The following is a 15,680-nucleotide window of genomic DNA, read 5'->3' as shown; positions in this document are numbered from 1 at the left end:
AGGATCGAGATCGCATTTGAGCTCGTATAGTCATTCACACAAAACTTGTGGTAAGAATACTGCACCTGTGTTGAAATTAGGGCTTGAGCCCCTGTGATTGAAAATGGCTATATCTCTATTTTGAAATGTTTGTTTGAGTATGAATATCTATGATTTACAGAGTTGTGTTATGTATGTAATGTATGTCTATTTATATTTGGAAGTGCGGTAGATAGGGAGTCGTTATACCTTTATTTGGCCGTGTCCGAACACGTCATTAGCGCCGCACTGGTGTAGGAAAAGGGAAAAGTCCAGCTCCCAGTTTATTACATAAGCAAAAGGTTATTAGGCGCGGAGTCCAGATACCCGCTAATTGAGAAATTAACATTTTTCTTACTAATTGCGTCGCAAAAGCTGAGGCCTTATTTTCAAGCCCACGTCACAAAGGTACTGACGAACCATCCCCTATGGCAAGTCTTACAGAAACCCGAGTCATCGAGAAGACTCCTGAAGTGGGCCATAGAACTCAGTCAATTTGACATTGCATATGTCCCCAGGATTTCAATCAAGGGGCAGGCCCTGGCCGACTTCATCGTGGAGTGTACCGGGATCACTGAAGATGAAGATCTGATCGCGCCTCGATGGAAGGTCTTCGTGGACGGGACCTCAAATGAAAACGGGGCCGAGGCCATGACCATCTTAATATCCCCTCAAGGACATCAGTTGCAAAGCACCATACGATTCCAGTTCAAAACATCGAATAACGAGGCTGAGCATGAGGCCATGTTAGCTGGATTACGTTTGGCCCGGGAGGTAGGAGCAGTAAGTTTAGAGTCTATAGCGACTCCCATTTGGTGGTCAAACAAATCTCGGGGGATTACCAAACGAAGGGGGAAAGGATGGCCGCTTATGTGACGCGAGCCCAGGAGCTACTCCAATCCTTCAAGAAATATTCCATTCGCCAAATCCCCAGGGAACAGAATGTGTTTGCAGAAACATTAGCCAAGCTAGCCATGGATGTTGAAGCCGGGCTCTCTGGGCTTGTCCCGATCAACCACTTTCCTGCACCAAGTATTCAAGCCCCCGCAGTCAATGCCATAGACTATTCCACGTCCTGGATGGGTCCTTTCATCCACTACCTAATTACAGGGGGGTTGCCCGTTGACAAGGTAGCCACCAGGAAGCTTCAGTACCAGGCTTTCAGATATGTCATGATGGATAGAAAACTCTATCGCAGAGGGTTGTCCATGCCATACCTCCGGTGCATGTCTGGGGCAGAAATGAGTGCAATCATGCACGAAGGTTTCTGCGGAGATCACATAGTCAGACTTAGTCTGTCCAAGACAATCCTAAGGCAGGGCTATTTCTTACCAACAATGAAGAAGGATTGTGTTCATTACGTCTGCAAGTGCGAACAGTGCCAAAGGTGCGCGAAGATCCCACGAGCCCCTCTGAGGGAGATAACCTTGATGACCAGTCCCTGATCCTTTGCAGTGTGGGGAATCGACTTGGTAGGTTCGCTCCTGACTAGGAAAGGTGGTGTAAAGTATGCCATCGTGGCCATCGACTATTACACCAAGTGGGTCGAGGCGGAGCCAATGAACACCATCACCTCCCAAAAGTCCCTGGACTTCATCATTAACAACATTGTGTGCCGATATGGCCTCAATAAAATGGGCAAATAGAGGCCGTGAACAAGATTTTGAAGGGGACATTAAAGAAAAAGCTTCAAGCCTACAAGAGCAAGTGGCCGAAAGAACTGCCCCACGTCTTATGGGCATACCGAAGCACAAGAAGAACGTCTACCGGACACACTCCCTACTCAATGGTGTACGGATGCGAAGTGGTCATCCCAGTGGAAACAATTGTCCCGTCTCATAGAAGAGACACATATTATCCCGCCCAGAACCACGCCTTACTCCAGGAATCTTTGGACCTCGTTGAAGAGATCTGGGAAGAATCCCAGGTTCAGATGAAGATGTATCAGGGAAAGATCGCCAGGCACTTTACCTGTAAAGTTAAAAGTCGAAAGTTTTAAACCAGTGATCTAATCCTGAGAAGAGTCTTCCCTGTAACCCAAGATCCGGATGTGGGGGTTCTAGGACCAAACTGGGAAGGACCTTATGAAATCCAAAATGAAGTATGTCTGAGAACATATCACTTAAGGAAACTAGACGATCAGAGGTCCCAAGGGCTTGGAACGCAGAACACCTCCGTCAATACTATCAGTAGTCGGGAGGGCATGGTTCCGTTCTCAGTTTCTCTTGTAAACAATGTATGCCCCAGGGTGATTTCTTATTTAATAAAAATGATGTGTACAAAACATCATAAATAAATATTGTAAGGAAATAAAGTTTGCATCCTTTTTCATCCTTTTTACGAACAAGTGACCCAATACTACAGTCTTCTCTTAGTTGAGGGGGTATGACCATCTATACGAACAAGTCTAAGAATAAAAACAAAACAAAACAGGATGCAAAACGCAGAGTTTAGTCCTGGTCCAGACCGTAAAGATTGGGGGTGAAAAACCCAACTCCCAACAAAATAGGATGCAAGTCTCAAGCCCAGTCCTAACCCGAACGCTCAATGTTCGGAGGGTAAGAAATCCAATAGGACGCAAGGCTTAGGCCCAGTCTTAACCCAGACGCACGTGGTTCAGGGGGATACAAAAAACCCAATAGGACATAAGGCCCAAGCTTAGTCATAACCCAGACGTATACTGTCCGTGGGTACATAAACCCAATAGGGCATAAGGCCCAGGCCTAGTCCCAACCCGGATGTACACGGTCTGGAGGGTAAAAGAACCCACTAGGAGGTAAGGCCCGGGCCTAATCCTAACTAGGATGAACATGGTCCAGAGGTATAATACCATGTAGGAAATATGACTCAAGCCCAATCCTAACTCGGACATGCATGGTCCGAGAATACGAAATACCTAAAAATCAATTGACCTAATGTGGTCTCAAATAACCAATTACCTGTCCATGTTTCCTCTGTAATAGCCCAGAATCATTGGAACTTGAGTCTTAGGTTTAAGTTGTTTAGAAATTAGTCTTATAAATGGCCCAGGCCATTGGAACCTCACTCTTAGGTTCAAAATAAGCTAGTCAACAAAACTCTGATGACCTAAGTCGTTGGAATCTAAACACCAAAATAAGGACAAATAAATGTGATGATAATTATTAGCAGCCTAACGGTCCAGACGTTGGAACCTGGACGTCAGGTTTAAAGCGAGTTAATTAGTTAAGTCACACCAAAAAGAAATCTTTAACGGTCCAGGCCGTTGGAGCCCAAACCATAAAATCGGGGTGAAAAAGGCTAAGTTATATTGATAAGTCCAAAACTGTCCCCAGACAGGCTAAATGTCTTCTACAACTTTTCTCTAGTGTTCCTGGCTGTTGGAATCGGGACCAAACATTCGACTCATGCTCATGCAAAGTGGTAAAACATTTAGTGAAGCTTTGAGAATAAAATAAACGAATGAGAAAGGGAAAACTTTGTGCAAGAAATAAGTTCAATAAATAAAAAAGCAGATAAAGAAAAGTGTTTCGGACGCACCCGCGTCCATAAAAGTGATAAACATAAATACAAATAAAAAAGGGAAGCCATAAGTGCAAATTGAAGGCCCAAACCTAGGTTTCGATGTGCTTTGGGGCCTCTGGAACATTTTAATCCTGATCGTCCCCAGCCAAGATCTCTGCATCGGCTCTTTCCTTGGCCTCGAGTTCAGCTCTCTTCACGGTAGGATCAGGGTAAATAAAGAGGTTCATTCTTTTGTCCTGGTGTCAGGCCATATAGATGGCATCGTCAAAAGTGGCCTTCAGCAAAGCATTCGCCTGCTCCTTTTCTGTGAGAACCCTTTCATTTTGCTTCACCTCCAGCTAAAGCAAGTCGTCCAGGGCTTGGATCCGAGAGTCAAGAGTTGCAACCTTCTCCCGATCCTGGCAAGATTGGGCCTCGTCCGCCTCCAGGAGGGCCTTGGTCAAAGCCTCCAAGCCCAAAACACAAAGAAGTTCCACCTCCAGACTATCCACCAAATTTTTGTGGTCGGCTTCCTTCCTGGACAGAGTTCCCACAACTTGGAACATAACCCAAGCGGCCTCTTCGCGGTCAACCTAAACTCGAGCAACCTCCTTGGCCAGGGCCTCCCTAGCGGCTTCCCGCTGGTTCATGACCCTCTCAAGCTCCATTTCGGCCGTCTCCAACCTCATCTCCATCTCCGCCACCAAGTCAGTGTTCCTATGGGCCAAACCAATGTTAGAAAACATACGAGGAAAAAATATGGTAAAGTAAAAGATCATGTGAACATGTAACTTACAGCAGTGGCTTGGTGACGGATGGCCGAGAAGATGAACAAGGCGTCTTGATTGGCCAAAGTGGCGTATCGCTTCAACTACAGTTTGGACATGGTCGTTCCAACCAGGGCCAATAGATCCGTGGCCAGCGGAGGCGTTTCTTGTCCCAACATGGGACGAAATCCGGTCTCAGCAACGAGTCGATCCACAATTGGTTACGGAGCGCTAAAGGCAGCCGGGCGCTCGGTGAACTCCACCTTTCACCGGATAGTTAAGGCCCGATAGACCTCCTCCCATTTGTCCCGTCCATCTTCCCAAGCCCGGGACACTAACCTTGTCCTCTCCTCCTGGTAGACAATGTCCCCCTCCTCGGGGAGGGCCAGATTGACGGGGAGCACGGGAGCCCCCGGGATCTCCTGAGGGACAATAAGGCTCTTCCCAGAAGAATTCTCCTCAGGGCGAGATCTTTTGTCCAAGCCCTCTTGGCCCGACTCGCACACTCGCTAGCAGCTGAGTCCGTGGCTCTTTTCTCTGGCACCCGATCTACCAAGGGCTCCTACTCCAAATGGATGATCGGGAGATGAGCGGACGGAGATGGAACGACTTAAATGCGCATCATCGAGAGAACAGTCGTGGCCGGGGTCTTCTCAACTACCTCCAAGTCCGGCCTCAAATCCCCAAGGACAAACTCCAGCACCTTACTCTTGGGCAGGCCCTTGGTGGCCTTCTTCCCTGCGGCCGCCCGAGCCTCCATCATTTCTTTCATCTTGGTCACAGAGTTAGACATGTCTGAATCGTCTGAAATGGACAAATAGAAAGAAGTCAGCAAGATATATGAATGGGGACAAAAACTAAAGAAAAATAAGTTAGTCTAAGGTCCTTCGGGATGAACCCTTATCTAAACCACGGGCACGACTCAACTCCCCTAAGGTGAATGAATGAATGTAGTACCCCATGTCGTCCAGGTCCAGAAAGTTACCTTATTGCAGGAACCCAGACGAATGCATGAGGCTTGAGGTATCCACGACAATGGGGCAGGGAAGCCTCATTTCTTGGATGGCCCCGATCAGATAGTCTCGGTATATTTTCCTATCCATAACTGGATCTAGAAGTCTCAGGGTCTTCGACAATAGTGTCGGCAAGATCTTGACTTTGAATCGGCGCAAGCGATACAGGAGCTAGTCCACTGGTTGAACTAGGATCGGATTGTGTAACAGTGGTGCAAAAAAGATGTGGTCCAGGAAGAAATAGCGACGGAGGTGAAGCAGTCGTCGGAGAATCTCCTCAAAAAACTCGCACATAAAACGCTCTCTCTCTCTCTCAGCTCTGATTGTTAAAATGTGTAAAGTGACAAATTAAAATCGGGGGGTATTTATAGGGAAAAAACCATATTGCTTGATCCAACTTTTTAGAATAACTTCCCTCATCTAACGGTCCCAGATTGCGCAGAGTCTTTAATTAGCCCAATCGAGTATCGGAACATGGATTCGACAATTGGCGATCCGCATCCACCCAATCCAACGATCCACAATAGGAAATTTTAGAAATTTCCTCATCTGACGGTCACAGTTGGTGCATAAATATTAAATGACCCACTCAATTACCCTATCAGCATCACTCGTACAGACGGGATGCCTTGGAAATCACATTGATGTTTGGTTGTCAACACGATAATCGATAGATTCTCTCCAAATTTGTGAGGCGCGAGTCCTGTGGATGCTCTAGTTATAGGGAAACAAGTACGTATAACATGATGAATTTGAAAGGACAGGGGTCACCTAAACGTCCCTTAAGTAAATGAGCCCACCTTCTGGGAAACAAACCGAGTTGTTGGGATTCGATCAGGGACATAGGATTAAGGCTTAGGGAGCTCAGGAATTTGTTTGGAGGCCCACTTGGGGGCTCAGGGGACATTTCTAGCCCCTGACATATTCGAATAGTAGCTTAATAAATTGAGGTTCAGATTGAGCCTTGCGATTTGGATTCATTCCCTAATAATAGTATGTTTATGTTATGACTAGATTTCTGTAAAACTCAGGATCGAGATCACACTTGAGCTCGTATAGTCATTCACATAGAACTTGAGATAACAATACTGCACCCGTGTTGAAATTAGGGCTTGAGCCTCTATGATTGAACATGACTATAACTCTATTTTCAAATGTTTGTTTGAGTATGAATAACTATGATTTACATACTTGTGTTATGTATGTAATGTATGTCTGTTTATATCTGGAAGTGCGGTACACACTGGTACAACCCTATGGTCGCTTGAAAAGAGACTAGAGCATGAGTTATGCTTGTCTGGCTCTGTATCTATCTGAATGAAGCAAGTGCGGTGCACACTTAGGTGCCCTTATGGCTGCATAAATAGATTGAATATTTTTTAGTGTTGTTTATAATTCTTAAGCAGGCTATTTATAATTGTAATTTTTTGATTGTCTGTTTGTTTGATTACATTTTCTTGCTGGGCCTTGGCTCGTGGGTGCTACATGGTGCAGGTAAGAGCAAAGGGAAGGGGAAGCTGGACTAGCAATGAGTTGGAGAGCTTCGGGGCGGCGTGTACACAGGCAGCCTGCTTGACCGCCACAGTCGAGACTTCTTTGGGAGATCTAGGGTTTAGCAGTTTTGCCGCTTAGGACGACTATTATGTACCTATCTTATTTTCACTTGTATAAAAAAATTTTGGGATCCCATGTACATACCAAATCATTTGATGAAAAGTAGAATTCGTTTGACCAAAAAATTTTATACCAAATTTTTAATTAACCCTAATTACACATTTTAGTCCAAATGACTCGATTAACGAGTTGAGCATAATTTTAATGACATAGTGTAATGATCTTGGTTTGGTAGGGCGTTACAACAAGGTATCAGAGCTGCTAAGGTTTAATGATTCTGGCTGGGTATGTACAATCATCGCTAAAGAAAAGTTCAAATCATGATTTGAATATGTGTTAATGGCTTTACTGAAATAGAAACTACAAGAAAAAACAGTATTCATAACACTTAAAAACTGCTAACCGGAACTATTGATAACACTTCTGAAAATGCTAACATAGCCCCTGTTATTAAAAGTCCAGTGTTTTCTATAACAGTATTTGAATGTTATGTTCTGTGTTATCTTAAACTATTCAATAACACATTTTTAGATGCTATAATATTCAAATAATAACATTTAGATAGAGTTTTTGGTTATAAATTTGAAGTTTAATCTTATACTTTTTTCATAACACTTTTCAACTGTTACATTTGATTATTTTGATAACATTTTTAATTTGTTATATTATATAAACCATAACGATTTTTTACGCTTATAATATGTTTTTAAATCATAACATATAATAATAAAATTTTAAATTTTATTTTGATAAGTATACTTATATGGTTTTTTTTTAATTAAAAGATTTTCATTATTGTATTTTGATAAAAAAAAATTCAAAATTAATCATAAAATGTAATTCTCAATAGATTGATAAACCATAAGTATTACATTAAACAATAACTATTTCAAACCATGAATGTGTCTACCTTATGAGATCTTAGTTCGAACTTAAGTTTGAAAGCATAACATAATAAAGTTTTATAATCTTGAACAATTTTTACTTCAAAAATGAAAAATAGAAACATTACAAGATACACAAAAGTAAACGAAACTTGCTCCATCCTTCAATTCATCATCCTTTGTGCACTTGTCTTTGTTGTGAGTCCATTTGCTTAGCTACAACAAAATTTAAATAATTAATGCTTCAACTTAAAGTTATAGTAAACTAAAAGAGTACATAAAAAAAACTAATTACTTAATTATAACTTTATCAGCAGACCATGCAATTATATATTATAACTTTATTTTGCATCTATCTTGTGTTTAATATAAGAAAATAAAACCTAATAAGTACCAAGAATTTGAATAAATATTTATGACAAACAAAAGTCAGTTGTCATCGAGACAATACCTGAGGCCTGAAGCATCAGACTGTAAAGAGGCCTCAATAGCAGCATCATTGTATTCAGTAACAGGAGAAATTATTGGCTGGGTCTGGGGTGGAGTAAAGAATGGTACACTGCTCTCTTCTCGAGGTGGGAATTCAACTCCAGCAGCCTGTGATATATATTTATACATAGATTACTTAGAATACTTTATTATAAAAGTGAGTTAAGAAATCAAAATAGGTTCCTTTCCAAATACTGTAGTAGCACATTAGCAATAAAAACTCTAAACAGAAAAAGGAACACATAGAATTAATACAACCCATCCAAACACAGACGCAAAACATTAATCATAACTTAAGCATCAAGGACAACACTAAGGGATTCAACTTCAGCATATATATACCTTGTAGGCTAGTATAACTAACATTCACATTCATCTGCAACCCATGCTATTGCATATCTCACATAAAGCAGAAAGCAAAAAAAAAAGGTTGATCATATGATATTTACACTTTAATCAACTTAAATAAGCTTTTGCCCAAATGCCTTGGCTGACGAAGTAATTAACAAGAGAAAATTGTGTATCAAGCTTAACATGCTAAAATAACATTTAATAAACTAACAACCTTCAGTTCATTATATGCGGCATAGTATTGAGTATATCTCCCCTGATGTCCCCCGAAGGCTTCTTGCCATGTGTCAATTAGGATTATATATTTTCCCTCACATTCAAGTCTAGCTGCAGAATTTAAACAATTGCATCAGACAAGTTAGATTTACTAGGAATGCATAGGAGAGATTCACAGTGAAAGGACAAGTAAAACTAAACCCAAATTCTCTTCTGAACTAGTCAGTAATGAGGTCAAAATTAGTAAAGAAGGTGAAAATCACTTAAGGAGTTCAAATGGCTAAGAGCTTAAGGAGCTATTCTAATTCTTAACAGTCCTTACATTTTCATGGCCAATATGGCATAGGAGTTCAATATCTTCCCCAATTTAGTTGAAGCAATTGCATATGAGCAAATAAAAAGAAAAGGCCAATTAAGCAGTGGCTGGACAAATTTAAATATATGTAGGCAGCAAATGAAAATAATATGAAGTAACTCAATTTCTTAATTGAATGAAGGTGGAATAAAAAGCTCAACACCTTGAATTTGATCCAGACTAAGTGTTTCTAAGTTATAATATAGTGGCCAAAGTTATAAATAAAAAGTATAAGAATCTATACACACATGTTAATGAAATTAACACATGCCTACAACCAAACAAGGTCAAAAGGCCACTAGAAGTACAGGAAGCATTGTGCCAGATCCATATATATGTAGTATTGAAAAAGAAAGATTCACTAATAATATTACTGAATGTGTTTTTATTAATTGTTGTACATAGTATTACTCACTATTATAAATATGCCTTAGTTTCTTGATCTTGTACTAGTTACCTGTTGGTGTCTATAGCCCTTGTTCTAACCCAAACTTTAAAGCCAACTTTAAAGCTAGATATAAGCCACAGAGAGGACTTTAGTGCTGCTGCAAAGAATGTGAGACACCATTAAGGATTCCTTAATTATAATATACTTAATAAGCTAGCTATAACAAATAAAAACACTTAGTGACACTATAATAAATAAGAGTTCAAGCAAATGTTTTACAACTGTTAATGAGACAAGAAAACAACAACAGAACAAAAACCTGAACACCAGGATGTGTCTCATGCATGAACTCAAACAATTTGTTCACAATAGTTTTTAGGAACTTCCAGTGAGCTCTTAGAAACCTCGGGTACTGTCCAACAACATACCTGCAGAAAGAGAGGAGGATTATGTACAAGATTTGAAAAAAGTACTGGTTGTATACCTCCAACCAAGTTTCTCATAGTTCTCAAATTTACTCAAATTTACACATGTGACTATCTTTGATCAGAATAAACATTTTTTTGTAGTCAAAACAGAAATGCCAAGTAAACTATTATCACAACTAGGGAGGTGGGACGTAGACAATATCTCGAGAAGTAAATGATGAGTTTATAGTTGAATCAGAAAGTATAAGCAGTGACCACAAATAGAAAATGAGTAGAAATAACATTTATAAGGTAAGTTAAAAATGTACCTGTTCTTCCATCATCGAACCAGATATAGACCCTATTGCCCAACATAATGTGTAAGTTGTTCCAATTCCAATCCTCGCAACTTAATTGTTTGCTTAGCTTCTTTAGCATCTGCATCATACAAGAAGAATAGACAGCATAAGATAGAAATTATAATGAAAATAATATATAACACAATCAAATGACACATTTTCTCTGCAAGTGTCTGACAAGATAGAAACAAGGTGTTCCATTATAATTATACATGCAGAAAATAATTTCAATTGAATGGCCAATAAAAGAAATTCCCCACTCATATTTTTCCTCAAACTATTCACTATCAGCAGCCCCCAAGCTGCAGCCACATGACTTGAAAGAAATTTCCACTCAAAATAGGTCTCATCATAACAGAAATATTATTAGACATAAAACAATTATCAATTGATAATGGAGTTAAAAAAAAAGGAAGAAGGGGAAGGGCGTTCCCTTAATTCTTCTGCCATTGAAGCCCCCAAAGAAAAGAGAAAAGATTATTTTTCATCCATAAAGAAGCCACATCCAACTCTTATCCTTACAAAAATGGAATTTCTTTCCTACATATATAATATACATACATTTATATATACACTGATAATTTGGAAGAAAAAGTACTTAAGGTTCTTATTTTTCCTTCCAAAACATCAATGAAAACAAATGTCTTTGAAATTATGTAAACCATGATGAGAAAAAACATCATGAAGTTTCTTCATTGAGAGAGAAAGCAAAGAATATAAGTTTTATTTGATTTTTTCCTAAACAAAACAACACTACTTGTTGTTAATGATATTTAATTAATCAAAGTACACAAATCTGAATCATATTTACCTGAAGTGAATTAGCATCTGTGGTAATCATATTTGTTATCTTTCCTGTAGAGAAACTCTTGCGACTCTCATGAGTCAATCGTAATGATTTTCTAAATATAGCAGCCACCTAAAAAGTTGACAAAATTAGACACTATAACATAATTCACAGTATTAACATAAAAGAGGACTTTACCAAAGTTGATCTCAGCCGGAAACCAACGCGCATAACATTCTGGAAATATTGAGATTCGGTCAACACCCCAATTGACTGAAAAAAAAAATCAAATCAACTAGTCAATAAACAAGTTAATCTTTGCGAATTTACTTTTTCTAATCTGAATAAAAAGATCATTTAATTCGTAAAATGAACACAACCAGCAACTCTATTTTCTTTGTATTCTTTACTTCTATGAATTAAAACATAAGGAAGTCAGAAATCTAAAGATATTAAAGGAACATCTATGTCGGTTTTCCAAAGAATAAGCAATAAAACTTTGCTATAGAGGGGGAGAAAAGCATTTAATATCTAAGAAAACATCAAATTGCAGTATAAGTTCTCATGTGTGCATGACTTAAGAAATCAGATATTAAATTTTGCAATTTCGCAATTACATAATTTAGGCTTTTGTCTTTCAAGTGTATACACAAACTTTTCAAGAAATTCATACAAAAGTTAATCATATACAAAAACTTGTCAAACCCTGTTGGCTGCTATAATAAACATATTAATGAATTGAAAATTTATAACTGTCCTAAATAACTTATATCTCACACTACAACTTGATTCATTCCAATAATCTCCTTGTAGTCCATAAAAGTGATTTAAATATTAAGATTTCAACTTGCCATTAGTTCTGTACAAAAGTGTTACAATTTTAAGCAGAAAGCACATTACTTTATTTGAGTTCTTGAAAGATAGAAGCCATACCACTCCAGAAAAGATTAAGAAGGCATATATATAACCAACCCAAGCTGGATCGCCTCGTTGCATGGACTGCAGATCGGAACAAGATAAATAGAAAGTCCATGATTCAAATTCAAAAACTACACTCTACAATGCATAAAACAAATTTAATGGTAAAAGTAGATTGAAATAGGTTTCATTTCACATTGAGCTAATTTATTGTTGCTATGTCGAATATATAGCTTCTATAATGAACATACTAAATCTTTCTCGTTATTGCAGTAAAAATGTCAAAAATCATTAGCTTCAGATCCCAACCATAACCTTTTCTCACTGCAAACTTGGGCTAATAACAATGGTATCAGTGCTCAAATCATCTTTAAACCATATGAAGTATTAAGACTTTGGGAAGATTAATAAACATGGCCATGTTAGTATATTCTCATCTTTCAAAATTAGAAGCTTCTGATTTTAACATTATTAACACAAAATAAAGATGCCATTTTTTTCTCCTTTTATTATTAACACAAAGTAATTTTGAACTTCGTGCCTATACAAACCAAAATACAGAGAAAATGGGTCAAAGAGGGTTGGTCAACATAGAAGAAATTGGAATATGGAATGTCATAGATCAAATGGGAAATATAACCCTGACAAATTTTCTTTGACAAATTCCAACGCAACCAAAACTCTCCTGAAAGATAACCCAAAACAATATATTGAAAACAACCAGACTATTATTTCTTTATAACAGAAATAAGTACAAATTGTAACACAAAAAAAAACCATATAACAGTTAATCATCAAGACCAAAAACAGAGATAACCACAGCTAAGAAAAGAGATTATGCACATCATAGCAGGCAGCAATGGACGAAACTGGTATGGGTGCTCATCACTACTTGAATTAACTTCTTATGAGTGATCAAAGTTCAGTAACTTGTAATTTGAGTTGACAACTCAAGTAGTGTTCAGCATCATATGTTAGTTTATAATTGCTTATTATTATTATGGGCACATGATATACATTGACCTAAACTGGTATGGGTAAACTTTGAATTATTGCTACATGTGAAAAATATTAACAAAAATCATAAACTCTTTGTCAATGTCGAAGGAGAAATAAAGATTACCCTTTTTATTTTGCTATTCTTCAACGAAGGAAAAGAGTGAGAGAAAGTTCAAAAAGAAAAAAGCATATGCAAAATAATCTAATGAGCCTCAAGTCATCTCTTTTGCCAAACAAATTGAAACAAAGAATGAAAAAATCGCTTTCTAAATCAAAGAAAGACTCACCTCAACTACTGCGTGGAAGACATCAGCCCTGAAAAAAATCCCACCGACCCTCCAAGAATGGCGACCTGATTAGCTTGAACAAGTAAAAATCCCATAAAAATTGAAGCTTAGAAAAACCCCCAAAATTCTTAAACTGAATAAATAAATAATCCCAAATTCAAAGCTCAAATGCTAGGTCTTATCAACTACAATACACAAATTCTTAAAACTTGAGACTCACAGCAAGAAGAAGGGATTCTTTAGCGATTAGCCTCTCCATTTCTTGGGCGTAAGCAGCTGGAGCTCCTCCCTGTACAGCCTGCTGGACCATTGCTCTGCAAGTCAATCTCCGTTGGAGTCGGCGAAACATGGGGAGGGAAGTTGTGGTAGATGAGACGGAGGAAGACAACGAACAACGGGAACAGATTGTAGAGACAACAGATAGCTGGTACAAGACCGACCCACGACTCGAGCCACGCTGTAGACCCACCGCCGCAAGCACCGTCACACCCACGAGCCAGCCACACCGTAGACCCAAGAGTCGAGCCTCCCTGTCACACGACCCAAGCCGCAGGCCCCATCACCTTGTTACACACCTGCAACAAACAGAGAGAAAGAAAGAAAGATTGAACGAGTGAGAGAGAGAGAAAGAGAGTTACTGAGTGTGAGAAAGAAACAGAGGAGGCTTGTAGAGTAATTAGGGATTCAACCTTAGAGATTGCTTTTTTGTTTCATTTGGCGCCTGTGTATTTCATTTACCGCCCATTTTCCGTGTCTTTTATGCGACAATAACACTTATTAAAATATGCTATATTTTAATGTAATATATGGGCATAATTGTTGTAGTGAGATATTCTTTATTTGCATGTTAGCATAGGAAGTATGAAATATACTGATATGACCTAGCCCTTGATTGCTATGTGTACATGAAAAGGCATGCATATTAGCATTTGCTACTGTATGTTAGTGTTGTTGAAATGCTTATTAGCATTGTGGTTTAATGTATTTGATTAATTGTTGGTGTTGGACCATGGGGTGACTTCTAAAACCCGTTATCATTGCCTGATAATTTGAGTCCTTGATTGCAAATATACTTGGAGAGTTAAGCCTCCAGGGCGATCAGTTCGACTAGCTTGCGCTGAGATCAAGGATTAAGATGATAATCAGGGCCAAAACCCTCTGCCAGCCCCTGAGAACTAGTAGCTAGTGCTTGCGGGTATGCAAGATAGACTTCAGAGTTAGGAGGATGAGATCCAAATATTGAGACAATAAGTTCCATCAGGGAACGCTGCACCAGTCATACCACCCGCTACAGTACAAGTGGTACAGCCACGAGAGGTTGAAAACAAGTGGGAACCACTGTATGAAAGGTTCAAGAAACAACACCCTCCAATCTTTGAAGGAGGACTGGATCCACTCAAGGCTGAGTAGTGGATAAGCTTGACTACCTCCATCCTGGATTTTATGAGGGTTATAGGTAATGATAGAGTGGCTTACGCCACCTTTATGTTTCGAAAAGATACCCGTATTTGGTGGGAAGTGGCGTCCTAAACACGAAATGTTGTTACTATGAGTTATGATTAGAGCGAGGCATGCTATTTATGTGGGTGGTTGGACATCTCAAGAAAGAGTGCTCGAGCTTGAAGAGAAGGGAACCAAAGAATATGGATAGCTTGAGTCCAATTCGAATGTTCACCTTGACACAGGCATATGCTGAGGCTAGTCCCTTAGTAGTGACATGTCACCTTGATGTTTTCTACGTGGTGCAGGTAAGGGCAAGGGGAAGTGGAAGCTGGACCGTCATTGAGTTAGAGAGCTTCGAGGGCGGCATGTACATAGGCAGCCTGCTCGACCACCATGGTCGAGATTTCTTTTGGAGATCTAGGTTTTATTGGTTTTGCCGCTTAGGATGGCTATTATGTACCTTGCTTATTTTCACTTGTATAAATTATAAACTTTTTCTGGGATCACGTGTGCCTACCAAATCTTTTAATGAAAAGTTGCATTTATTTGACCAAAAACTATTATACCAATTTTTTAATCAACCCTAATTACACATTTTAGTCAAAACGACTCGCTTAACGAGTTGAACACAATTTTATACACACAGTGTAACAGTCATGGTTTAGTAGGGCGCTCTAGTTAACCTCGAAGGATTGTTGCCCTCGTCCAGGGTGACCTTCGTGGCATTGGCTTCCCCCAAGGCGGCCCTAGCCTCATCAACCTCACCTCGGATCGGAGCGATGCCATGGATCTGAGCCATGTAGAACTGCAAACAATGAATAAAGAGGGGTCAATTTCTGAAGGCATGGGACTGGAAGAAAAGGATGAGTATAGTACTAATCGTCAGAGACATCTCTAATGCA

At 39.3% G+C, this 15,680-nt stretch overlaps 1 protein-coding gene and 1 long non-coding RNA gene across 2 annotated transcripts; both read right to left on the bottom strand.

The window, feature by feature from the left end:
• Positions 1 to 7,832: 7,832 nt before the first annotated feature.
• On the bottom strand, positions 7,833 to 8,865 carry LOC133789845 (uncharacterized). Its single transcript, XR_009873733.1, has 3 exons — positions 8,834 to 8,865; positions 8,231 to 8,376; positions 7,833 to 7,995 (listed from the first exon to the last, which is right to left on the bottom strand). It is a non-coding gene; the product is annotated as an uncharacterized LOC133789845 (long non-coding RNA).
• A 2,220-nt stretch (positions 8,866 to 11,085) lies between these two features.
• LOC133792081 (ABC transporter C family member 12-like) lies at positions 11,086 to 13,645 on the bottom strand. Its single transcript, XM_062229990.1, has 4 exons — positions 13,556 to 13,645; positions 12,065 to 12,187; positions 11,330 to 11,404; positions 11,086 to 11,263 (listed from the first exon to the last, which is right to left on the bottom strand). Exons 1-4 carry the CDS (start codon positions 13,643 to 13,645, stop codon positions 11,126 to 11,128), a joined length of 426 nt encoding a protein of 141 aa, XP_062085974.1. The 3' UTR covers positions 11,086 to 11,125.
• Between the last annotated feature and the right edge of the window lie 2,035 nt (positions 13,646 to 15,680).

This window comes from Humulus lupulus, chromosome 7 (genome assembly GCF_963169125.1).
Source record: "Humulus lupulus chromosome 7, drHumLupu1.1, whole genome shotgun sequence".
Taxonomy (NCBI): domain Eukaryota; kingdom Viridiplantae; phylum Streptophyta; class Magnoliopsida; order Rosales; family Cannabaceae; genus Humulus; species Humulus lupulus.
This window is presented reverse-complemented; position numbering and strand designations above follow the sequence as displayed.